Source organism: Mauremys reevesii, linkage group 2, assembly GCF_016161935.1.
Source record: "Mauremys reevesii isolate NIE-2019 linkage group 2, ASM1616193v1, whole genome shotgun sequence".
NCBI classification, from domain to species: domain Eukaryota; kingdom Metazoa; phylum Chordata; order Testudines; family Geoemydidae; genus Mauremys; species Mauremys reevesii.
In genome coordinates this window covers 204,539,478-204,565,122 of record NC_052624.1, presented here as the reverse complement: position 1 = coordinate 204,565,122, position 25,645 = coordinate 204,539,478, and the positions used below count along the sequence as shown (strand labels likewise).

General features: G+C 42.1%; 1 protein-coding gene across 2 annotated transcripts in view; it reads left to right on the top strand.

Moving 5' to 3' along the window:
• Positions 1-25,645, top strand: part of SMCHD1 (structural maintenance of chromosomes flexible hinge domain containing 1) — a 181,113-nt gene that overhangs the window by 5,978 nt on the left and 149,490 nt on the right. For both annotated transcript variants that reach the window (XM_039527011.1, XM_039527012.1), the window contains exons 2-8: positions 6,505-6,580; positions 7,623-7,784; positions 12,608-12,690; positions 12,785-12,915; positions 14,008-14,122; positions 14,281-14,400; positions 22,241-22,407. In XM_039527011.1, the coding sequence (XP_039382945.1) occupies positions 6,505-6,580; positions 7,623-7,784; positions 12,608-12,690; positions 12,785-12,915; positions 14,008-14,122; positions 14,281-14,400; positions 22,241-22,407 (854 nt within the window). The remainder of the gene's footprint in view (positions 1-6,504; positions 6,581-7,622; positions 7,785-12,607; positions 12,691-12,784; positions 12,916-14,007; positions 14,123-14,280; positions 14,401-22,240; positions 22,408-25,645) is intronic.

Sequence of the window (25,645 nt, the reverse complement as noted above, 5' to 3'; positions counted from 1 at the left end):
AGGGGCCTCAGACCTATTTTAGTCCTATGACACCTCAACAAGTCTCTCACGAAGTTGAAGTTTTGCATTGTCTCCCTGGCCTCCATCACCCCCTTCCTAGATCCAGGAGACTGGTACACCGCCCTCGACTTGAAGGATGCGTATTTCCATATTTCAAGGTCACAGACATTTCCTCCATTTCATAATGGGTGGACACCATTTCCAGTTCACAGTGCTGTCCTTTAGCCTCTCCTTGGTCCCAAGAGTATGCACAAAATGTCTGGTGCCAGTGGCCCCTTACCTGAGATATGGAGGGGTCCAGATCTTCCCATATCTTGATGATTGGCTCATCAAGGGCAGATCTCTGAAACAAGTGCAGTGGAGCCCCCATCTGGCGATAGCCACCTGCCATGACCTAGGCCTGTTGATAAGCAACAAAAAAGTCCACCTTAAGGCCAGTGCAATGGATAGAGTTAATTGGAGCAGTCCTCGACTCCATGTCGGACCTGATCTTCCATGTAAAGAACCACCCACTCACCATGGCTCACATCTGACTGTAGTTGTTGAGCCACATGGCCGCATGTACATACGTGGTTGGTCATGTTTGGCTCCATCTCTGGCCTCTGCAAGCGTGGCTGGTGTTGATCTACATTTTCAACAAGCATGACCTAGTCCAGGTAATCGAGGTGCCGGATTACATCCGGTCGTCTCTAGATTGGTGGTTGGACCCTGGGTCAGTGTTGGAGGGAGTTCTCTTTGTGGCCCCGTCAGTGATCCTGGTCTCTGATGCTTCGGATGTGGGCCGGCGAGTACACCTGGACCAGCAGTACGCAGGGCTGCTGGTTGTGGGATGATCTGGCCCTCCATAATCAACATCAGGGAACTCAAAGCAGTTTGCCTATCCTACCAGGCTTTCTTGCCCCTCCTGAAGGGTAAGGTGGTGCAGGTTCTGATGGAGTTGGCTTAAAGTCTCTTGACTCCATCAAGGACTATGTTAAAGTCTCTGAAGATTTATCTGCTGGCATCCTACAAAAAGCCTTACAGATATCAACCCAAACAAAGGCAGAGTACACCTTACTTCCGGGACTGACAGACTGAATATCAGCAACAGAAGAAACCTAGTACTCCAGGGGACACCCTTCTTCTGCCTCCTTGACCATCCCAGCTCCCTCTGAGGCAGTAGGTTTAACAGGAATGTCGAGAGCCACAACTAAGCTAATCTGAAGTCTACACCAACCTTCTGGAACCACCTGCTACATTCTATCGGGCCTGGGCAGCTATCACAGCTGACAAATGGGTATTAGTTACCATTGCCCAAGTCTGTCCTATACAGTTCCATTCACTACCATCCTCTTTCCATAGACTCTTCTAATGAGAGTCTGTTACAAACAGAAGTGGACTAATTGCTTTGTCTTGGATCAGTAGAAGAGAATGTGAGAATAAAGGGGTGGAGTCTTCTCCCTATACTTCCTTATTCCAAAGAAGAAAAGGAGGTCTTTGACCTACCTTAGGCCTGAGGAGAATGAACAAATATATATGCAACCTCAGATTCAAGGCGGTAACAGATTCAAGGCTGGAGAGTCTTGCCCGCATGCTCGGGGTTCAGCTGACCGCCATATTTGGGGTCGGGAAGGAATTTTCCTCCAGGGAAGATTGGCTATGGCCCTGGAGGTTTTTCGCCTTCCTCCGAAGCATGGGGCAGGGTTCACTTGCTAAGGAGTGGGTGGATCGGCTTATGTGGCCTGCATCTTGCAGGAGGTCAGACTAGATGATCATAATGGTCCCTTCTGATCTTGAATTCTATGATTCTATGATTCTATGATTCTAGCTCTCCAGGTCACCACAGACCATAGAATTCATAGGAGCCCTGACTGACTTTGGTTCAGTGAGAGCAGGTTCCTGTCCATGCAAACGCTGGTGCATGGGGTAGAAGAAAAATGCCTACAATGGTATCCTTGTGTCTGGGGCTGCTATGCCATATGTCTGCATGCAGGTACATGGTGCCAGTTGCCAGACTTCAATCTGAGCCAGAGTTAGAGCAGTCGTAGGTGGTAGAGAAAACCTGTAAACATGCATAGAGAGGTACCATTCTCTGAACAAGACTGTAATCGCAGATGTGTCTGATCCAGGTTAGCAGGTCTACCTGGGCTACCTTCAAATACGGGGACATAGTCCCCAGAGGATATTGGGTTCCATATGAACATGCTCCTGCATAGTCTTCTGACATGTTCTGCAAAACTTCCCCACTGCATATCTTGATGCATAATGCCTTGTGATGCACTGTATAAACAAGCAGAGAGGCACATGCTCCTCTCCCTTCTGCCTGGAAGCTATTAGACCCTGGACATACCACCAACAGTTGATAACGTTATGGCTCTTCATCTCCCAGGTGTCAGCAACAACTGGCAGAAGTCCTGATCAGACAGTTGGTCACCACTCACAAGTGGTTGTTGTGGAAGTCCATCATAGAGATGATATTCCTGTGTTGGAGGACCCTGATGATAGAGCTATTCACCGCAAATGTCAATTCCAAGTGCTAGAACTTTTATTCCAAAGAGGAGGCGAGTCCAGGATCATTACCAAACACCTTCCTTCTCATGAGAGCTTATTACAAACAGGAAAAAGGCCTCTTGTATGCCTTTCCATCGATTCCCTTGACCTCCAGGGTCATTTCCAAAATCAAAGGAGACAAAGCCATCATCATTATCATAGTTTGATACGGGGCAAGGCCATTTTGGCTGACAGACTATTACAAATGTCCATCCTGCCTCCAATCCAACTCCCAGATTTCTTGGACCTGATCTTACAATACCATGGCCAGATACACCATCCAGACCTGAAGTCACTGCAGCTGAGGGTGTGGCTGCTGACTGGCTGGTGAAATACTACAGACAAAGACTTCTTGTTACAGGTCTAGGAAATACTAACACAGAGCAGGAAATCATCTACCAGAAGAATGTATTTGTCTAAAAGGAAAAGTTTCTCAATATTGGCAGTCCCACATGGTCTGGACCTGTTCCTGCAGACCATCAACCACTTATTGCACTTAAAACAGGTAGGCCTTTTGCTCAGCTCTATTACAGTCCACCTTACGGTGATTTTTAGCTTGCCATCTGCCTGTAGGTCGTTCTTGGTGTTTACTCATCCCAAGATGCCAAGTTTCTCAAGTGACTATTACACACTCACCAGTCAAAGAACCAGCTCCTGCCTGGGACCTCAGTCTGGTTCATCTAAGACTTGTGAAGCCTCCATTTGAACATCTGTCAGATTGCTCCCTGCACCACCTCACTCCAGACAGTCTTCCTAATGGTTATTACTTCAGTCAGGAATAGTCAGTGAGCATCAGCCACTTATATCTGAACCACATCTATAAAACATTCCATAGGAATAAGATGGTGCTGCAACTGCACCTGTTTATTTGTAAGGTGGTCTGAGAATTTTTCACCTGAATCAGTTGATCAGCCTGTCTGTCTTCTTAAGTTCTGCCTAAAGCCACAGTCTGCATCAGGAGAAAAGAGAGACACACTAGACTTTGCTTTACTACATTGATTGAACCAAATTAATCAGACTGTTGATCTGTCTGTTTAGAGCTATGGCTGTGTTTTCTAAAGTCAAGCTATTTCCTTACAGAGGATATCAAAATGGGTAACACATGTGCTGGTATACCTCTCCTGCCAGACTTCAAGGCTCACTGCACCAGAGTTCAGGTGATATTCTTGGCCTGTATCAGCAATGTGTGTTTTTCTGAGACTTGAACAGTGATTGTAGTACTGCTCTCTCAAACTTGGCATCAGCTATGGCAGCTAAGTACAATGCATAATGGTTCAGCGGATGCACTTGCTACTTCTCATTCCCACCACCTAAGAGGATACTACTTGCCAGTCATCTACACATAGCTCTATACTGACACTTGAAGAATCAAGAAGGTTGCCTATCTACAGTAACTGATTCTTCAAAATGTTGTCAGTGTGGCTACTATGACCCGGACTCTATTCCTGCATTTTTGGAGTTCCCGGCTACTACAGGCTTCAAATTGTGAGGGAATGGTGGAATATTGCAGCTGCTCATGGCTTTGCATGAGAGCTTGAGGAGGCACAAGGTGCATGTGTGGCCACAGAGGACACTGCAATGCAAAAAATTCTGAGCTTGTTCACGTGAGACCCATGTATCCTTAACCATGAAATCCACAGTGACTACAAAACCTCAAAGAATCACAGTTATAGTAGGTTAAATAATAATTCTTTGCTTTCTGTCTACATTGCTAAAATTCTTGGCCAGTCTGTTATCCCTTCCTCTTTGTGTAATGCAGCTTCTCTCTGGTCCTCCTGCCATACATCTTGCCCCCCTCATATCTGTCCAAAATGCTACAGCTAAGATCATCGTTTTGGCCAGTTGATTTGACTGTCTCATCCCTGTCCTTCCACCTTTTCCATCGCATCAAATAAAATGTGCTTGTCCTTTGAAAGCCTTTTATAATTTATCTCCACTCAACTTTGATTGTCCAGCACACTTTCTGCTCTGCAATCAGTGCCAAGCTTCATTGTCCATTTTCTTGTTTTTCCTACAAGTACTTTCATGCTTCCTTCTGTGCTGCTCCTTGTGTAGAATAACCTTCTCAAATTTAATTCATAAAGCCATGACCTTGTCCTTCAAAGCTGTTAACACATGTTTCTCTTGTGATGTTTATTATTGTAATGGCCGGGGCATAGGCAACTGGCCCCGTGGTGTTCACCGGGCTGGGATTGAATTCAGGAGTTGGGACAGGTTGCCAAGCCAAGTCAAGAGACTAGTACTATGGTCAAGATGAGCTGGAGTTGAAGGCAGGAGACAGGACTAGTTAGTAAGCCAAGTGAGGCAGGAGTCAAAGGCAGGTGTCCAAGACTGGATGAAAGGCAAGGTGTGTAGCAATAGTGAGCGCGAGTATTCATTGTTGCTGAGAGGGCTCACTAGGCCAACTTCCTGGTTTAAATAAGTCAGGCGGCTACAGGGTTCTGTTGTTCTGTTGTCTTTGGGTTGTACTTCCTGCAGTACCTAACTGTCCAGTAATTTTTGGATACTACTCAACTCAGCTCCTCAGTGGAAGTGTTAAATCACCCAGGACCCTGCAACCCTGGGTTCTAGATCCTGCCAATCCTTACTGACTGAAACATCTTTTTTAGATCAGTATCTTCTGTCTGTTATAATGAAACAGTTTGTCATTTTGTAGCACCTGCTCTACTGCACCAGCTGTTGTGGCATCACCCAGTTGCTCTCCTTTGCTGTGATGCTGCTGCTTCTTTGTCAATGGCATTGATCTGGCTCTTTAGAGTATTTGTTATTTTGGCATGCTGGCAAGATTTTCCTCAGGAGTGTAAGCAACAGAAGGGAAATGGTGACATTTAATAGTTTACAAATATCAAACTTGAAGGGAATTTCATGGGACAAAGAAAATGCATTTTTGTAGCCTCTTTCAAATTTGTTGCAAACAATGGAGATGTTGGAGCTTCTTAGGGAAAGAATCTGTTCTAATAGAAAAGGTTAGGCAACCTAAATATAGGGGTTGAGATCCACTTTCCCTATAATAAAGTAATTCATGTTTAATCTGTTTTTGCTAAACTTGTATGCTAATGGGTATTCAGTTTACAGGATCTTGTGAGGGTTGTGGGAAGTGTTCAGCATCCTAATGAATAGTTAAATTAAGATATTTACTAGGTGTGCAGCATTATTTTGAAGTGACAAATAAGATGTTTGTGTATATTAGAAGTATAGAAAATACAGAAGTTACCATATCAAAGAAAAGTACACATTTGTTTAAACTAAGAAGTACAAGTTTTGAAGAAAGCTATAGCAGAGATTGATATAGTTGAGGTAATGAAGATTGTCAGAGGTATGTCAGGCATATGATAATACCAAAAATGTATTGTTAAACTTGGAAAGGAGAAAAGTTTGATGGGACTTGACTGCAATATTCAAAATTAGAGTATTATAAAAAACTGATTTTTATTTTTTATTTTATTTATTATAATGCGAGAACAAATGGCCACTTTGAATGAAGATGCTATTTTAAGAAAAGTAAAAGAAATGCCATTCTAACTGATGTATAATTCCCTTTGTGTGGATATTGTAGTCAGATACTAGGCATGGGTTATTTCATGATCATTAATATTTGTAGCTATGTAGTTTAAATTACGGTTATTCATATTTCACATGTCAGGCTCTAAGATGATTGCCTACAAGACAGTGTCTCCTTGCTCAAAGCCTTGCACAGCTGTGTAGTTGATGGTGCTTAAATCATGTAAGGGAAACTTCTCAGACCAGAGCATTGTGCAAAGATGTAACAGCAAGTGAAAAAGAACTCTTGGAATTGGATTGCATTCTGTCAATTCCTAAAGTAATGTTAAGGGCAAAATATTGCATATTTGATCATTGTTCATTGATGACCAAATGAATGGAAAGGAGACCATTTCTTTTTACTTTTTCCTTCCTTTTTATCTTCACTTTATGTAACAGTTGATTTTTATAACTGACTTTTTTACGATTTTGTAGGCACTCTGCATTTCTTCTGACGATAACTTTGTTATCACAACCACCAATAGAAAAGAGGTTACAGATGACAACTTCAGTAAGTGTAATATATTATTTACCATACATCTCACTCCAAAACAGCTGTCTAGTGCATAGCTGTATCAACTGTATTCCTATGCTACATATACAAGAGCAAATGGAAGTGCAAAGCTTCTTTATATAATAAAGCCTTGCAAAATTGTTACGAAAATCCATCTTGGAACAAATTTCACACACACACTGTTTTTGATGATGGAAACTATTTTAGTTGTCTGTCATCAGATAAAGTACTTCCATGTGCTAAGTATAATGTGCAATGTATGGTTAAGGTTAGTATTTTTATTTTGCAATGCTAAATAATGGCATCTCTTCCAGGAACCATTGGGGCACTAAAAACTAACAAAGTGGTCAAGTTACATGACAAGTAATGTCTGCAAAATGGCATCTCATTCTACGTGAAGCTTAATTTCTTATGCAATTAGAGCAAAAAGTGGGTTTAGCTAAGCATACCTGGATAGTGACCCAGAACATTTTGTAACTGTTACACAGATCAGCCTTTCATTGTGACTGTAACTACGCTGTTTTCTTGTAGTGGATTTATTATAACCTTATTAAATGAGGAACACTATAGGTAAAGTTGAAAAAGTATTTCCAATATAACTGTATACATTTGTTTACTTAATTTTCTAAGTTTGGGGGGGGGGGGGGATTGGTTTTTGGCCAAACTTTTGTTTTGTTTCTGTTTAACCAAAATGTAAACTTTGCTGCAAAACTGGAAGGAAATCTCAGTCGTTTTGGCTATGACAAAATGCCTTCTCCACTGTACATTATGGTGTTATGTTTTTCATTCGGCTAATAAAAGTCTAAACTTTGAAATTGCAAAGATAGTGAGTTAGTACTTCAATTGGAAGTACTGACTTTATTAAGTTTGGGGATATGAAAAGGTTTTGAATTAAGTTACTGTTCCTCCTTGGAACATTTCATAGATAGTGGAAAGAGAAAAGAGGTGCATCAGACGTTAAAACTATCTTCCAGATTTTGGGGCAGGAAATATCTGGAGGGATTTTTCCTTTGTATTTAATATTTTAACTCCATTGCAGGTGAAATTGTTCAAGAAGGGGTTACTTTGTATTTGCTACAGTCAGTTGATCAGACACTACTTTCAGCAACAAAGGAGCGAATTGACTTCCTACCACACTATGACACACTTATCAAAAGTGGCATGTATGAATATTATGCTAGTGAAGGGCAAAATCCTTTGCGTAAGTATGCAGATTTTTTATAATCTAAAAACTGTTTTTCATGTATTATTAATCATCATTTACCTTAGAAGGACCTTCATGAGCAAGGCATTTCTTGTCTTTAATAATTTCACTTGTATTTTACCTTTTGTCACTTCGGTTGGAGCATTTAAACTTCAATTTTTTTCAGTTTAAGTTCACCTTTACTTTTAAACACTGGTTTAGAAAGTGACTCTAAAAATAGCATCATGAAGTTCCAAGTTTACTGCACGTGTTACTTGCAGAAGAATTTTTCTTATTTTACAAGCAAAAATACTTAGTCATTGAGAATTTTGCAAACTCAACCAGAGAGATGAAAGCCCAGCCTTTCTTTCTAGTGCCTGCACTTGTAGTAGATTTTGTATTTTGAATTTATTGATGCATGAGTCTGACTATAAGCCTGCTTGCTGTCCCTATCTGTGTTTTGGCTCTTCCGGGCTGACAGGATTAAAAAATAGAAACTAGTTATCTTTGTTAATAAAGTTAGCTGATGTACTTTTTAAAGAAGGTACCACTTGTACATTGGTCATTTTTTCTGATCATTGCTGCATTTCAAGGTACAAATTAATTTGTGTACCAACTTAATTAAATACTACTAAACTTTTGCTTTCTTTCTTTAGTACGCATATCCTTCTAGGCTCAGAACTGCCTAGAAAAATCACAATCATAGAACTATATGCACATCACTTCATGCATGGAATTCTGGATTATAATAAGATGTGGCTCACAACTATCCCTATTTCTTTTCACGAGCAGCAAACACCAATTACTCACAATCTTTTGGGTTACCATATTCCTATTTTCTTCTGAAGTTTTTGGTTTAGTCTGTTGATGACTCTTATTGTGGCAGTTGGAGTGTTTAGGAACATAGGAAAAGACTTACTGGTTTAGACAAGTAGTTCATATTTCCAACAGTGGCCAGTACCAAGTGCCTTAGAGGAAGGTGCAAGAGCCCAGCAGTAGGCAATTATGGAATAACCCGCACATGGTGAAAGTTTCTTCCTAATCCCCATTTCAAATTAGTTTATTTCCTGAAGCAATAAGGGTTTATAACCCTTTCTAAGACTATTTATTTTAATTTATACTATTTTACTTGTGTCAAGTTCTTTCTACTGAATATTGCATAGCCCCTTTCCTCTATGGTATGTTGTGGCAATGAGTTTCACAGACTAAGTGTATGATCTGTGGGAAAAGTATTTCCTCTTACCAGTTTTAAATGTGTTGCCTTTCAATTTAATTGAATACCCACTGTTTTTGTATTAGAGAGGGTGAATAGACATGCCTGATCTGCACTCTGTAAACTATTCATTATTTTGTGTACTATTATCTCATCCAGTCTTATAGGTCTCCTTTAGGGTGAACTGTCCTAATCTTTTCAAACTCTCTTTATTATAGAGGTTTTTTTATGTTTCTTATCACTTGTTGCCCATATCTGACCATCTCCTCCTTCTGTGATATCTTCTTTTGAGGTGGAATTACCAGAAAGTAACATCTTATTACAGATTGTTCTAAATCATGGCATTTTAATTTTTATTATTGCTCATCATCAGTTTATGCACTCTAATATTTTGCTTTTTTTATTGTTGCTGCACACTGAGCAAAGGTATTAACTGAGCAATGATGTCCTGATCTTTTTTACTGAGATGTTAAAAGTTGTCTGAGAAGTTCCGATTACACTGCTCTACAGGCAAAATGCTTCTGAAATAAATGTAGTCAAACTTTACTAATTCTGGGTCACTGAGAACGAAACTGATGCTTAAAATTGTTGATTGGCTCTAGTTTTCAAGATATGCTATTGGGTCAGTATATACGACGCTTGACTTGGGAATAGCGGAGGATAAGTGAGTTATAAAGGGAAGGGATCTCAGTTTAAACCAGAAATGACTAAAATACATCTTTGACTGGATCTATGAATAAATCTATGACTGGGTTTGGACGGTACTTGCTTTTTAGGCAAAACAATGAATGATGCAATCTGAAGCTGGTATTGCGTCATACATGATATGAATTGCATCATGTTATTCCTAGAAGTCATGGATGATGCAATCATAACGAAGCTTACATCACTCTAATTGCCCTATATCAGCTCTAGAAATCATACAGTGTCGTGCTCTCTTATTTGTCAGTGTTTGATTTTTGCATTTCTGTTTAGCCAAAGTGAGCAGAGATGCCTCGTACTTGTGTGAACAGTGCAGATAACTTCTGCTATGTTTGTGGTGAAATGACTTTTGCATCACAAAAGCACAGTATAACCACTATGGTTAAGAAAGCCTATCACCTTTATTTTGGCGGCAAAATTGGAGATCAGGACAAGAGGTGGGCCCCACACATATGCTGCAACACTTGTGCAACAAATCTTCACCCGTGGTTGAACAGGAAAAGGAAATCTATGCCTTTTGCAGTGCCAATGATTTGGAGAGAGCCAACAGATCATACCAGCAATTGTTACTTCTGCATGGTGCCTCCAGTTGGGAAAGGTGTGTCAAAGAAGAAAAAGTGGACTGTGCATTATCCAAACATTCCATCAGCTATACGCCCAGTGCCCCACGGAGAAGGACTGCCGGTTCCTGATGCACCAGAATCATTCTCACTTGAGTCAGACGAGGAAGAGGATGAAACTTCTGGTCCTGAACCCTCAATGTCACAGGACCCACATTTTCTCCCATCCTCCTCCTCTGAACCACACCTCATAACACAAGGTGAACTGAATGACCTTGTCAGGGATTTGGAACTACCCAAGAGTAAGGCAGAGCTGTTGGGCTCCAGATTACAGCAGTGGAATCTCCTGGCAGGTGATGTTAGGGTTTCCATGTTCCGTGACCGTCAAAAGGATCTTGTCCCATTCTTCTTCATGGAAGGTGATCTTGTAGCCTGCAACAACATCGATGGTGTGATGGCAGCCCTCAACATCATTCATGATCCAGATGAGTGGAGACTGTTCATTGATTCATCGAAGACGAGTCTTAAAGCTGTTTTACTGCATAATGTCAATGTTTTGCCATCAATTCCAGTTGGTCATGCAGTCCATATGATGGAAACCTACGACAACATGAAACAACTTTTGAGGTGCATAAACTATGACCAACATCAGTGGCAGCTTTGTGGCGATTTGAAGGTTGTTGCTCTCTTGCTTGGTCTGCAGACTGGATACACAAAGTACTGCTGTTTTCTCTGCGAATGGGATAGTCGTGCAAGAGATTCCCACTACATCAAGAAAGATTGGCCACTCCAACAGTCATTGGAGCCTGGGAGGAAAAGTGTTCAGCATCCACCACTTGTTGAATCAAGGAAGATTTTGTTACCACCCTTACACATCAAGCTGGGTCTGATGAAGAACTTTGTCAAGGCCACTGACAAAACACAAGCAGCTTTCAAGTACCTCCGTGGAAAATTTCCAAGGTTAAGTGAAGCTAAGATAAAGGAAGGTGTCTTTGTTGGTCCTCAGATTCGTGAACTTCTTTGAGATGATGCATTTGACCATGCACTGTGTGGCAAGGAAAAGACGGCATGGAAAGCCTTCCAGTTAGTGGCAATAAATTTTCTCGGAAACAACAAGGCAGACAACTACAGGTTGTTGGTGGAAAACCTCCTCAAGGCATACAAAAGCCTTGGTTGCAACATGTCACTAAAGATACATTTTTTGCATTCTCATCTAGATTTTTTTCCCACCGAACTGCGGAGCAGTGAGCGACGAGCACGGCGAGCGATTTCACCAGGACATTGCAACAATGGAGAAACGCTATCAGAGCAAATTGAGCCCATCAGTGCTTGCAGACTATTGCTGGACAGTGACAAGAGATGCTCCATTTAATGAATACAAGAGACAAGCCAAGAAGCGCCGAGTAGACACTGAATAGGACTAAACTATGTACATAATAGTTTTTTGCCTTTTGATTCATAATACATTTTATTTATATAACCCTTTTGCTGATTTTTGAAGTGTTACATAAACAGGACAGGTGAAATATTATCATGTAAAGCAACCATAAACACATGAAAAGACCTAGGTTTACAATTTATGATTAAAACTCTACTATCTACACAATATACATAGACAGAAAATGTACAAACTTAAATATCTTAGAAACAGTAGCCAATCAGTTGTTTTAATTGTCATATTTGAATTCAGCACATCAAAATACATAATAAATAGCACATTTTATCTCTGAAGCAGACAACTTCTCAAAAATTGAAGACCAGTGTTACTACTTCCAGAATGTGTTGCCTTGCATTTGTCAAATCTGCTATTGTACTTCCATTCACCAAATTTTTAAGCTCCCTTTGCAATTTTCTTCATCTTCTCTGGTCTTGACTAAACTTAAATAATTTTTGTTTTCTGTAAATTTTGCCACCTGTGCCCAATCCCTTTTTTTAGTGAATCCAGACTCCCATCAAATTTTGTAGATGAAAGGCAGTCTGTTAAACACTTGATGTCCCAGAAATTCATTCCTGATTTGTGATAACTGATCCAGAATATGTTCCACCAATGAACAAGGAGGAACAGGTTTGTATCGTGTGTTGGGGGGCGGGGAGGGGAACCCCCTTAATTCAGTTATGTTCCCAAGCATAGCTAATAGCCACTCGCCTTGTAGGGGACTTGAACATGCTCAGCAAACACTAATAAACACACATGAATGACCCTTAAAACAAGTGATGGTGGATCAAGTATTTTTCATTGTCAGTCATATATTGCCCACACTTATCTGGGAGTCATGCCCAGGGAACACTGGTTCAGGTATGTGGGTATTTTCCTACTGCTACTTTTAGAGATCAATAATTACTAACATTTTTTTCTTTTTCCTTAGCATTTGCCTTTGCTGAGTTGATTGACAATTCTTTGTCAGCTACTTCTCGAAATACTGGTATTCGAAGCATACAGATAAAATTGGTATGATACAAAAGGAATACTCTATTTTATACTCTATTCAAATTTAGGATTTCATGTGTTTATTTTGGTTCTCCTGGTTTTTCTTTCCAAACAGTTATTTGATGAGTCTCAAGGAAAACCAGCTGTTGCCGTGATTGATAATGGAAGAGGGATGACTTCTAAGCAGCTTAACAACTGGGCTGTGTATAGATTATCAAAGTTTACAAGACAAGGTGATTTTGAAAGGTTAGAAAGCTTTATACGTTGTTTTTAATCACACAACTGAAAAACTGACAAGTTGTGAAGATCTTTACAGGGCACGTTTTTTAAAATAGAGAATTACTAATATCAGGTTCATGTCTGGGTATATTGCATTGCTGTAGCCCAGCTGAGAGGTGATGAAGGTATGAAAAACTGAGGTCAGGTCATTGTTCACTAGGACGGGATAGAGTGCCCAAAACAACTGGAGATGGCAGAAAGAGTTACTGGTGGATGCTGCTATATTAGGGTTTAGTGCCAGTGGGGAATCCAGGAACATACCTAAGCTATTCAAAGGGATGCCCAGCAACCTTTCTCATCTTCCTGACCCAAAAATCTGTGATGATAAAGGGGCTGTGTTATGAAGAGAAATTAACTTCCTAGTCTGTTTCTTTATAGCGGTTCCATGTACTGTATGCAAAGGGGAAGCTATGCTAGGATTAATATGTCTTCTTTTACCATTCTGTCATCTTAAGTTTCTGTATAATGGTTATCATGGTATCGCAAATGTTTTTAACACAGATCTGGCAATTGTGAGAAATGTTTTTAAGATTGTGCCTTATGTCTTTATAAAAAGAACTTGATACCGAAGGAAACTGACTAAACCACGTCACTTTCCTTCTGTAGGGTGCCTATGGGTACAAACAAAATGGTTATAAGAATAAAGGTAATTCAGATAAGAGTTAAAATGCCGAAAACCAAGCAGAGACTTACCCTGCCACAGGAAGGGCAGAAAAATTGTATACGTGGCTCATTGGGGAGGGGCGGGGGGAAACCTATAAACAGTTTTGCTAGGCAGCCATGTTAATCAGAATACATTGTGACCTACATGATTTCAGTTTAATAATCAACTTTGTTTTTTCTTTTTAGAGATTGATAAAACTACAACCTGGGTATTAGTTACAATGTTAAATATATGCTCTTAACATAGATCTGAGGTCTTGAATGAGAAATTTTTTAATGAAAAACTTTAGGGACGATGATGATTACAGGAGGTGTTTAATAAAAATGTTTATCCTTGAGCAGTTTTGTGACGTTTGTTTTGAAAAAAGTATTAAAGACAGTTGTTGTTTTTTTTAGTGATCATTCAGGATATGTACGCCCTCCGCCAGTCCCTCGCAGCTTAAATAGTGACATCTCATATTTTGGTGTTGGAGGCAAACAAGCTGTGTTCTTCATTGGGCAGTCTGCCAGAGTAAGTAGAATGATCTCCGTATTTTAATTATTAGCATTTCTTTACACAGTGACATTGAGGTAATTCATCTGTTACCACATCACTGAACTGTCTTATTAATAATGCATTTTGGTGTCCTACTGTGATTTTTAAACTTATTTTTCTTTAATACTTAACAGATGATAAGCAAACCTGCAGATTCTCATGATGTCCATGAGCTTTTCCTTTCTAAAGAGGATTTTGAAAAGAAGGAGAAAAACAAAGAAGCAATATATAGTGGATACATTAGAAACAGAAAGGTAAAGTAATGCTTTTTTAAGTGAACATGTTTCCTAGGAAAACTAGTTTGTTTTGTATAGTATACCTATAACAGTTCTCCAGGCATACATATGTCACATGCACACACATGTCTGGGGTATAAAAGTTAATAAAGTGAACTTAATGGCAGTATATTGTAAGGTTTTCTCACATGTGGGTCTTCTACCATGTATTATAACCCAAAGGATTGATTGAGTCAGTAAGTAACACTTTTTCTGAGTCACTGTGCTGCTTTGAGGTACTATCTGGAGAAAAATGCTTTGGCATTGTTATTATTAACAACTGCAAATGTGCTGGCTTAGTACCAAACATAAAAGGAAAATATCCCAGCTTCAAGAGTTTATAGTCTAAATTAGAGAACGAGAGTACATTCCAAACCAAAATATTATACATGAAATATACATTATTTATAGGTGAAAGGTTCACAGGAGTTTTTTTGTTTGTTGTTCATTTTGAACCTTGATGACTTATCATTGAAAAGCTTGTGGATGTAAAGAGCCAAGGAGGAATTTGAATGGTCAGTTCTACTCTGTTCCATTTTCCTGACATTTTGGAAGAAGAATTAAAAATGAGAGTAAGAGGAAAAGACAGTAAAGTCTAAGGAGAGAGGCTCAAAAGGAGTGTGGGAACTAAAAAACCAAAGATGTAGGCAGGGGCACAGCTGGAGGCACCTTGACGATGATAAAGGGCTTGAATTTTGATTTGGAAGGTGAGAAGCCAGTGAAGACATCTAGAGAGGAGAGTGACGTGGCTAGAGTGGCAGGAGAAGGAACTGATTTTTAGAAAGATCCCTTTGAAGCTGCTGAAGTGGGAGACTAGAGAGAAGTAGGTTGCAATAGTGGAGGCAAAAATGACTGCATCAACAAGAGTTTTTGCTGTAGTGAGAAGAAGGAATACATACATTTTGGAGACGAAGGACTGGCAGGATTTGCTAAGGGCCTGGAAGTCTAGAGTGACCCTGAGGTTCTAATACTGTGAGGTGGGAGGGGAGGAGTGGGGAATGGAGTGTTTGACAGAAATGAAGAAGGGGAAAAGAAATTAAATAAGTTCTTAGTGTATGTGTCAGTGTGGCTCCCACTGTAGGCGTGCATGCATGGGAGACCAGCTTCCTCACACACAACTATTTCAAATTTGATGACAATATATATCTCCAGATCAGTGGCACCGCTATGCGCACCCGCATGGCCCCACAATATGCCAAGATTTTTATGGCCGACCTGGAACAACGCTTCCTCAGGTCCCGTCCACTCACGCCGCTTCTCTACCTACACTGCATTGATGACATCTCCATCATCTGGACCCATGGGAAGGAGACTCTGGAAAAATTCCACCACGATTTCAACAGCTTCCACCCCACCATCAACCTCTGCCTGGACCAATCTACACGGGAGGTCCACTTCCTAGACACCACAGTGCAAATAAGTGATGGTCACATTAACACCACCCTATACTGAAAACCTACCGACCGCTATGCCTACTTTCATGCCTCCAGCTTCCATCCCGGACACACCATAAGATCCATTGTCTACATCCAAGCACTGAGGTACAACCGAATCTGCTCTAACCCCGCAGACAGAGACCAACACCTACAAAATCTCCACCAAGCAGTCTCAAAACTACAGTACCCACACGAGGAAATAAGGAAACAGATCAACAGAGCCAGACGTGTACCCAGAAGCCTCCTACTGCAAGACAAACCCAAGAAAGAAACCAACAGGACTCCACTGGCCATCACATACAGTCCCCAGCTAAAACCCCTCCAACGCATCATCAGGGATCTACAACCCATCCTGGACAATGATCCCACACTTTCACAGGCCTTGGGTGGCAGGCCAGTCCTCGCCCACAGACAACCTGCCAACCTGAAGCATATTCTCACCAGCAACTGCACACCGCACCATAGTAACTCTAGCTCAGGAACCAATCCATGCAACAAACCTCGATGCCAACTCTGCCCACATATCTACACCAGCGACACCATCACAGGACCTAACCAGATCAGCCACACCATCACCGGTTCATTCACCTGCACGTCCACCAATGTAATATACGCCATCATATGCCAGCAATGCCCCTCTGCTATGTACATCGGCCAAACTGGACAGTCTCTAAGGAAAAGGATAAATGGACACAAATCAGATATTAGGAATGGCAATATACAAAAACCTGTAGGAGAACACTTCAACCTCCCTGGCCACACAATAGCAGATCTTAAGGTGGCCATCCTGCAGCAAAAAAATTTCAGGACCAGACTTCAAAGAGAAACTGCTGAGCTTCAGTTCATCTGCAAATTTGACACCATCAGCTCAGGATTAAACAAAGACTGTGAATGGCTAGCCAACCACAGAACCAATTTCTCCTCCCTTGGTTTTCACACCTCAACTGCTAGAAGAGGGCCTCATCCTCCCTGATTGAACTAACCTCGTTATCTCTAGCTTGCTTCTTGCTTGCATATATATACCTGCCCCTGGAAATTTCCACTACTTGCATCCGACGAAGTGGGTATTCACCCACGAAAGCTCATGCTGCAAAACGTCTGTTAGTCTATAAGGTGCCACAGGATTCTTTGCTGCTTTTACAGCTTCCTCTTGTTAGTAGTGTCTGGTGGGGCCATGCATGTATCATATGCCTCCTTGTGCTTCCCATAAAGGGAAGGGTGACTGCGACCCCCTTCCTCAGTTCCCTCTTACCTAGCTGTGTCTATTTGTTGAGAACTCTAGCATGAGCTGTCTTCATCTTAAGCATCTGAGACATTTCAGATCAACCATCATTCTTTTACTTACAACATTTTGGACTTGGATAATCCTTGTCCAGATCTAAATTCTTTGACCTGACTTCCCTGTACATCACCAAACCACCTCCCCATACTGACAGCCCTTGTACAAGAACCTCAAGATGGCAGATTCAGAACCCTGTGATAGGCTAATTTTTTTTTAAAGATAGACACAGTAGGTACTGTGTATGCCTGGGTAAATCAGACATTCTAAGCAGTGGCTTTACCTTTCATTCTCCATTGTACCTAAAAATGGTGGGATGCAAGACACAAGCTCCATCTCTTAGAAAAATCTGAGTGTAGCATAGAACCCAGAAGCTCCAGGGTCAATTCCCCCCCATCTCCCTCCCCCCCCGCCCCCCCCGGCTGGTCAAACATGCATCCTTCAGTGCTCTGAGCAGATAAGTGGTGCCCAAGATGTCAGTGGAGAAGTCTGCACTGAGTAAGGAACTGACAGTGGCATTGATGCTGGCGCTGACCATAGTACTGGAATCAAGACCATTCACATCAAAGATAATGCCTAAGATATCAAAGAAGGCCACTGAAAGAGGACACCCTGGAACACAGAAGTTCAAAGGAGAGCTTGGTGACCTCTTATGCAAAGAGACAGGAAAGCATTGGGGAATAAACACTCCAAAATGTGTCCAGCTCCGCAGATGAGTGGAAAAAGAGCATACTGCAGTGCAGCAGACTCCATTAGTACCCCACCTGGTACCAAAGGCCCCACTGCTAATGTTGACCCCAGCACTGAGGGAACAGTCATGGACTGCATAACTGTCATTGATACTGACAAAAGCCCCAGCACCATCTCTGAAGGAGTTATACTCCTTGTCACCATCATAGTGGCACACCTTGCTGGTGTCGAGGAGGAAGTCCTCCCCCATATAGTTCCTGAACAGTACTGCCAGAAGAACCTACTGTTCTACCCGTGTATTCATACAGTATGCCACTGTAGGGGGGAGGGATAGCTCAGTGGTTTGAGCATTGGCCTGCTAAACCCAGGGTTGTGAGTTCAGTCCTTGAGGGGGCTGCTTAGGGATGTGGGGCAACATCAGTATTTGGTCCTGCTATTGAAGGCAGGGGGCTGGACTCGATGACCTTCCAGTCCAGTCATTTGGAATCTTTGAATTCAGGTGCATTTTTGGCATGATTTTTCTTAGATGGACAAGACCATTAGAGATCTATCGTAGGATGCAAATAAAAGTATTCAACCCTGGAAGGTATAACCAGGCATATTTTTCTCAATATGCTCTGCTGGTGATGGTGCAGTGGCTGCTGTTAGCGACAGGGCTTGCAACAGGTCTAGTAATTCCTTATTTATGAGGAAGGCAATTCTGGTAGGATCTGCTGGTGATCAGATATTGAATAGTTTGAGAGATTTTTCAGGTATTATCAAAGTTCCAATCTCCAGTGAATCTGCAAATCATACCAGGAACTCTTGGAATGTTTTGAAATCATCCGGCATTGTTATCTTTGCCAAGGCAACTGCTTTGTCACACAAAGAAGAAAGGTCTTTGGGGGGGTGGAAGTGGGAGAGGCAACACCAGTCACTGATAGGTTTGTGTGTCTAGGTCTCACTCCTCCTAGTACTCTGTCATCTGTAGTCTTGCTAATGAGGCTATTGGAGGAGGAGATCTTCTTAATGGAGGCGAGCGGCTCCTTGAGGCTTGGGAAGATAGATGCCAGAACAACAACAACAAACAACAACAACAAAAAATATGGAGATATACCTATCTCATAGAACTGGAAGGTCATCGAGTCCAGCACCCTGCCTTCTCTCTGTTCAGGAGAAAGTCCAACTGCTGTACGTCACTACAACTGGCTAGTTGCTAAGCTCTCCTTGCCAAATATGACTTTTTAACATGGGACAAAGTGATGCTATTTATCAACAAGCTCCCTCATGAGGCTAGAGGGTCTCTAGAGGACATTGTACAAGAGGGATGATTGGTGGCAAATATGTTGTTGGGTGCAGATGACATCACACAGCTAGATCCATGGCCACTGTGGTGGGGACATCTCTTGTAAACTACAAATCACTACTGAAGATTGCCCTTTGAAGGAATATATCAGAGTGGTAGCCATGTTAGTCTGGATCTATAAAAGCAGCAAAGAGTCCTGTGGCACCTTATAGACTAACAGACATACTGGAGCATGAGCTTTCGTGGGTGCATCTGACGAAGTGGGTATTCACCCACGAAAGATGCTCCAATACATCTGTTAGTCTATAAGGTGCCACAGGACTCTTTGCTGCCTTTGAAGGAATGAATAGAGGTATTTAGTGAGAAAACAATGCTCTATACTCACTAACAATTCCAAGGCAATTCTGTAATCTTTTGGAATCTGCACAGTTCTGGTGTACCCCACTCCACTTTAACATCAAGAAAGACAGTGCATGTCTTCCTATTATAGATAGTCTGAGTACCAGTCTAAAAAGTGTCAAGAAACGGCAGAGGAAGTGAACTTTTCTCCACTCTATTTATGTACAGAGCTCCATTTGTGTACCAGCAAATTTGACAGCTTGGTCAAGAACTACACCAAGTCAACAGAGTACTTCCTTCAGAAGCACCTTGCCTCATTCCTTCAAGCATGGACAGGCAATACTACAGACACATAGGTGCTAGATATCCTCCTCCTGTTCCATTTTCTACCCCCTTCCCTGCCTTCTTTCAGGGACTTTTTTGCAAACAGAATTGGCCTCATTGCTCTGTCTAGGAGCCTTAGAAGAGTTGCCTCAGGAATACCAAGAGGAAAAGGCTTCTATACTCTGTATTTCTTCATTCTGAAGATAGATGTCTTCATCCTGTTCTAGACTAGACATTGCCACTCACCTGGACCACAGGAAGTACTCTAGATTCATAGTGGGACCTAGGTTCTAACCTTTGGACACACCATAGCACTGAGAGCATTTCCCCAAGCACCTGGCAGGGGTAGTGTTCTTCATACCTAGGTGACTGGCTGATCACAAGCAAGTGCCAGGTGAGACCAAGACAACACTAAATCAAGTCCTCTCCCTGTTCTCTCAGTGAAGGTTTCTCGTTAACTACAAAAAATCATCTCTCACACAATTCCAGAGAATAGAATTAATAGCAACCCTACTCAACTCAATCACCCCAAGCATATCTATCAGAGGACTTATTCAGTTCCTTTCAGTCACTGACAAGACACTACATGATGCTCTTGCCCATGCCTGGGGTTATTAGGACACATGTACCTAGGTAACACTGTTTGCCAGACTTTTCTCCACTCTACTCACATACACTGCAGACATTCCAACATTGGCCAAGGCCAGTGCATACCCCAACCAAACACTACGGGAAGAGATTGGTCACGGTACCATCCCAAGTCCTTTGAGAAGTCACCTAATAGCTAGAACCCTTGAATGCAAGAAAAGGGGTGTCCTCCTTGACCCCCTTCCCAGCAATGACATTTACTATGGATGGATCAGGGACAGGTTAGGGCATCCACCTGAATCACCTCCAAATCTAAAGGAGTATGTTCCTTAGATGTTACATGTGAACATCTTAGAGCTGAGGGCCATCAGGTTGGACTGTGTAGTGGTCCTAGCTGGTCTACAGAACTCTGTAGTGTAGTGTAATGTCGGCAATGCACTATATCAACAAGCAGGGAGGTGCACAATTTTTCCCACTTGTCTGGAAGTCATCAAATTCTGCGGTTGGTGTCACCAACATGGAGTGACCCCAGTGGCCCTGCCTTTTCCAGGGGTTAACAAAGATCTCATGAATTTCGGAAACAGAAATATAGTAACCAGCAATAAGCAGTGGTTTGTGGAAATCCATTCTCAACCCAATATGCTGACTATTGGGGAACCAGACCATAGACCTATTTGCCATCACAGAGAATGCCAAATGCAAAGTTCTAGGGGAGGCATGAGCCTAGGATCTCTCCCAGATGCTTCCCTCCTCTGATAGTCTTGAAGTCTCCTCTGTGCTTTCCAATGGATCACCATGATCCCTAGAAAAATATCCAACATAAGATAGGACAAGGCTACTGTTGTTATGATGACCCCATACTGCCAAGACAATTTTGACCTACTCCAGATGTCCGGCCAACCTCCGGTTCACCTTTTCCCCTTGCCCAGACACAGCGTCACAGCATTAGGGTCAGATACTGCGTCCAGTATCCAGTGGCTTGGGCCCAGCATATCTAAAAGATGGCCTAAGGATCCAGGATGAAGGACAGCGGTTGATTGCTCCTGTTCTTAGGCACAGTGGAACTTCCTATCAAAGAGTGAAGATTATCTGTGCAGGAGAAAGAACTGTGTTGAGGCCTGACTGAGACTGTGGAACAAACTCCTACAGGAACTAAGGGCTCTCTACCTCCCACTCATGTGCAAAGTGCACTTTTTGGACCTTTACCTTTTCTAATTTAAACCCATAGCAGCATGTACACTTAGAAAGGAAAGCCTCAAAAACAAAACACTACACACATTTCTCCCCGCTAGACAATGAGAGAATGAACCACACAACATAAGTTAGTCACATAGCTTAATGCAGGGGTTCTCAAACTGGGAGTTGGGAGCCCTCAGGAGGTCGCGAGATTATTACCTGGGGAGTCACGAGCTGTCCGCCTCAACCTCAAACCACGCTTTGCCTCCAGCATTTATAATGGTATTAAATATATTTAAAAGTGTTTTTAATTTTTATGGGGAGGTTGCACTCAGAGGCTTGCTATGTGAAAGGGTCACCAGTACAAAAGTTTGAGAACCACTGGCTTAATGCATTACTGGAAGATGTCCAGTTACTACAGTGATGTGGCCGTATAAGACTCCTGTATAGAATAACATAGGTGTTGATAGATTGAAGGTTGCTGAATTGAGAGCACCAAATACTGACTGTTATTAAGTAGGATGCTCTTAAACAAAGAGGATTAGCCTCCCATGTAATGTCTGCTATAAGAGTGTTTTGCAATTTTTGCCTCCATATGCTTGGTAGGACTTTTTTCACCCATCTTTGAAATGATATAGAGGGGCTTAGAAAAGTATACCGTTCAATTCCTGTCTTTGTTTAATTTTTGGCCCCTTTTTATAGCCATCTGACTCTGCTCATATCACCAGTGATGATGAACGATTTCTACACAATCTCATAATGGAAGAAAGGGACAAGAAGAGTTTCACTGCGGTTGTCGTTACAGGTGTACAACCTGATCACATGCAGTACTTGAAAAACTATTTTAATCTTTGGACAAGGCAATTGGCGTGAGTCAACATTTAATTTTTGTAAAAGATTTTTCTTATTTAAAAAAAAAACCTCTTATGCAAAGTCAGACTCTAATCTGTTCTTACACTGTTAGTGATGTAATTTGTGTTTGGATTTACTATTAATAATGTTGATGATAAATATTCTAATGACTTTGAAATTCAGTACCGTAACTTGTCACTTAATATTGTAGTTATGTTCCTGAAAAATGCGACTTTAAGCAAAATGATGTTAAGTGAATCCAATTTCCCCTAAGAATTAATGTGAATGGAGGGGTTAGTTTCCAGGAAAATGTTTTTTTGTCAGACAAAAGGCATTATGTACATTTAAAACAATTTTAAGCAAGCAATTTAATACAGGTATAAGTTTTAAACAATTTTAAAGAAACAATTTAATACTACAATCATCATTGCTGAATATGAAGCTTGGTTTAAAAGGGAACTGGATAAATTCATGGTGGCTAAGTCCATAAATGGCTATTAGCCAGGATGGGTAAGAATGGTGTCCCTAACCTCTGTTCGTCAGAGGATGGAGATGGATGGCAGGAGAGAGATCACTTGATCATTGCCTGTTAGGTTCACTCCCTCTGGGGCACCTGGCATTGGCCACTGTCGGTAGACAGATACTGGGCTAGATGGACCTTTGGTCTGACCCAGTACGGCTGTTCTTATGTTGAGGTGATGGAGTCAGAGAGTGGAAGAGGGTGGATTGTCCAGCTGCTCCTCTTGCTGTTCCTGCTGAACTTTCTGAACTCAAAAAAACCCCCACATCTAGAGATTATTTTGCTTTCCTTCTCCTCCCCACCCCCCTGGTAAATTTCTTTATGGCAAATCATTAGATGACCAACTCCCCTAATCACTTTGGAGCTGCGTTCCCTGTTGGGATCGTCATCACTAAGGATTTGCAAGCCAGCTTCAATCATTTGGAAAGCTTCAGAAAGACTTTGGCAGTCAAATTTCGATGGATTGGTGGTGGTTCTACTTCTTGGCCCTCTTCTTCCATTGCTCTCGTCACCTCTAGTTGCATCAAATCTTCATTGGTTAGCTCTTCTCCATGTGATTGCAGAAGTTGTGAAACGTCGGCTTCTGTCACCTTATCAAAACCTGCTTTTTTGGCCAAGCCGAGGATATCTTTCTTCATAGCAGGGACAACATCTTTAAATCCTTTTAAGTCATTGACACATTCAGGCCACAACTTCCCCCACACACCATTCATGCATGCCTGAGTAACTTCAGCCCAGGACTCACCAATGTTATTGATGCACTTCAGGATGATGATGTCATGCCAAAATTGCCGAATCATAGGTTTGCCTTCCCCATTGGTGCCTCCTCTGATGAGCTGGTCAAAAGTACAGCGTAAGTAATACTCCTTAAATGCAGTGATGGCTCCTTGGTCCATGGGTTGGATGAGTGATGTGGTATTAGGTGGCAGAAAGACAACTTTGATGTTTTCACACAGGTCAATAAGCAATAAAATCTTGAAATCAAGATTTTCCTTGGCACAGTATTTCTTCCATGCAGGGACAGCATACAGAGTCACCCATTCTGAAAAAATAGCTCCAGTTATCCATGCCTTCTTATTGGATCTCCAAATGACAGGAAGGTTTTCCTTTTGAAAATCCCTTGAGAGCGCATGGTGTTTCAGATTGGTGCACTGTCAGTGGTTTCATCTTCATGTCTCCGGCAGCATTACTACCTAGAAGCAAGGTTAGACAATCTTTAGCTGCTTTAAATCTGGGCACTGTCCTCTCATCTCGGGAAATGTAAGTCCGCTCAGGCATCCTCTCCCAGTACAGGCCCATTTCATCGACATTGAAGGCTTGTTTAGGGAAATAGCCACCTTCCTCAATTATTTTCTTGAAATAGTCGGGGAATTTTTTAGCTGCTGTAGTATCAGCACTAGCTGCCTTACCGGACATCTTGATGTTATGCAGGTGGAAGGAGCTCTTGAACCGATCAAACCATCCCCGACTTGCTGTGAACGTCTCTGTGATCTTTCACCTTGGTCTCTCTTCAAATTGTCACGCAAACTTTTTGCCTTAGCTTGTATCACTAACAAACTTAGAGGTATGTTCCACTGGTTTTGGTCCTCTAACCACAGTGAGAGAAGATGCTCTGTGTTTTCAGCAAACTACTACTTGATCGAATTATTGTAGTAGTACTAAGCAGTGTTACACACCGAGCACTAGCCCTGATCTTTTTGGCATTATTCCGAATTGTTCTCTCACTGGTCAGAGTAAGACCTAGAGCGATGCCGATGTCTACTGCATGCTCACCTGCATCAAAACGCTTTAAAATGTCTAATTTAGTACCCAGACTAATGGGTTTCCTGGTTTTCTTGCTGCTAGTGGTACTGCTACTGCTAGGCACTCCAATGTCACTTGCTGGACGTATTTGACTCATGATGCTGTGGGTGATGATCCTCCAGACGTGCATGCATGTGCTACTCTTCACTCCCTTCAGCTTGGAGTGGTTGGAGTTGTGTGGCATCAATCAACTATTGCAAGGGAAAGAATTTGGAAAACCTATGTCATTCTCCATGGTAATCTGCCCTCCTACTTGAAGCCCTTTGGGTTTAGGCTAGGACTAGTTATGGAGGTTCTTACTTTCTTGCAGGTTCTTACTTTCACAGGAGCCCTGCTGGAGGACCAAAGGCCTCTCTTTTAGGGTGCCCTGGAAAACTGGCTCCGCCGTATCTCCCCTAGTAACCATGCACTCAATACCTGGACAGCATTGCAGCCAATGTAGTAAGAGGAGGAAAATAACATTTGCTGCAGGACTGTGCCCCCTCTCTACTGTGTGCATGTGGGGGCAGAGAGATGCAGCTGGCATTAAAGTGAATGGCAAAGCTCCTGTGGATTTCACAGATTTTCATGGGAGCAGGGCCAGGTTCTGTACATCTCTACACCACTTCTCCCCCTTGCTACAGTGAAGCAGGCGCTGGAACTCTCTATTCCTGTAACTTGCTTTGGGCGGGCTGCCTCCCCCTGTGTTCTTACCTCCCTCCAGCAAAAGGGGTTGGGAGGGGGACAGATTAAAACATTGTTTATTCTGTCGCAAGACAGCAAGGCAGTGCCTCTGCTGTGCACCACCCACAGCTGCTTTGCAGGCAGCTGGTGGCCTTGCCAGCGCTTGGTGTAGAGCCCTATTCCTGAGCAGGGCTGTTGGGCCATAAAGCAACAGTGAATTGTGGGAGGAGGGGATAGTGTGTACGTGCTGTGTGTTTACAAACATACTG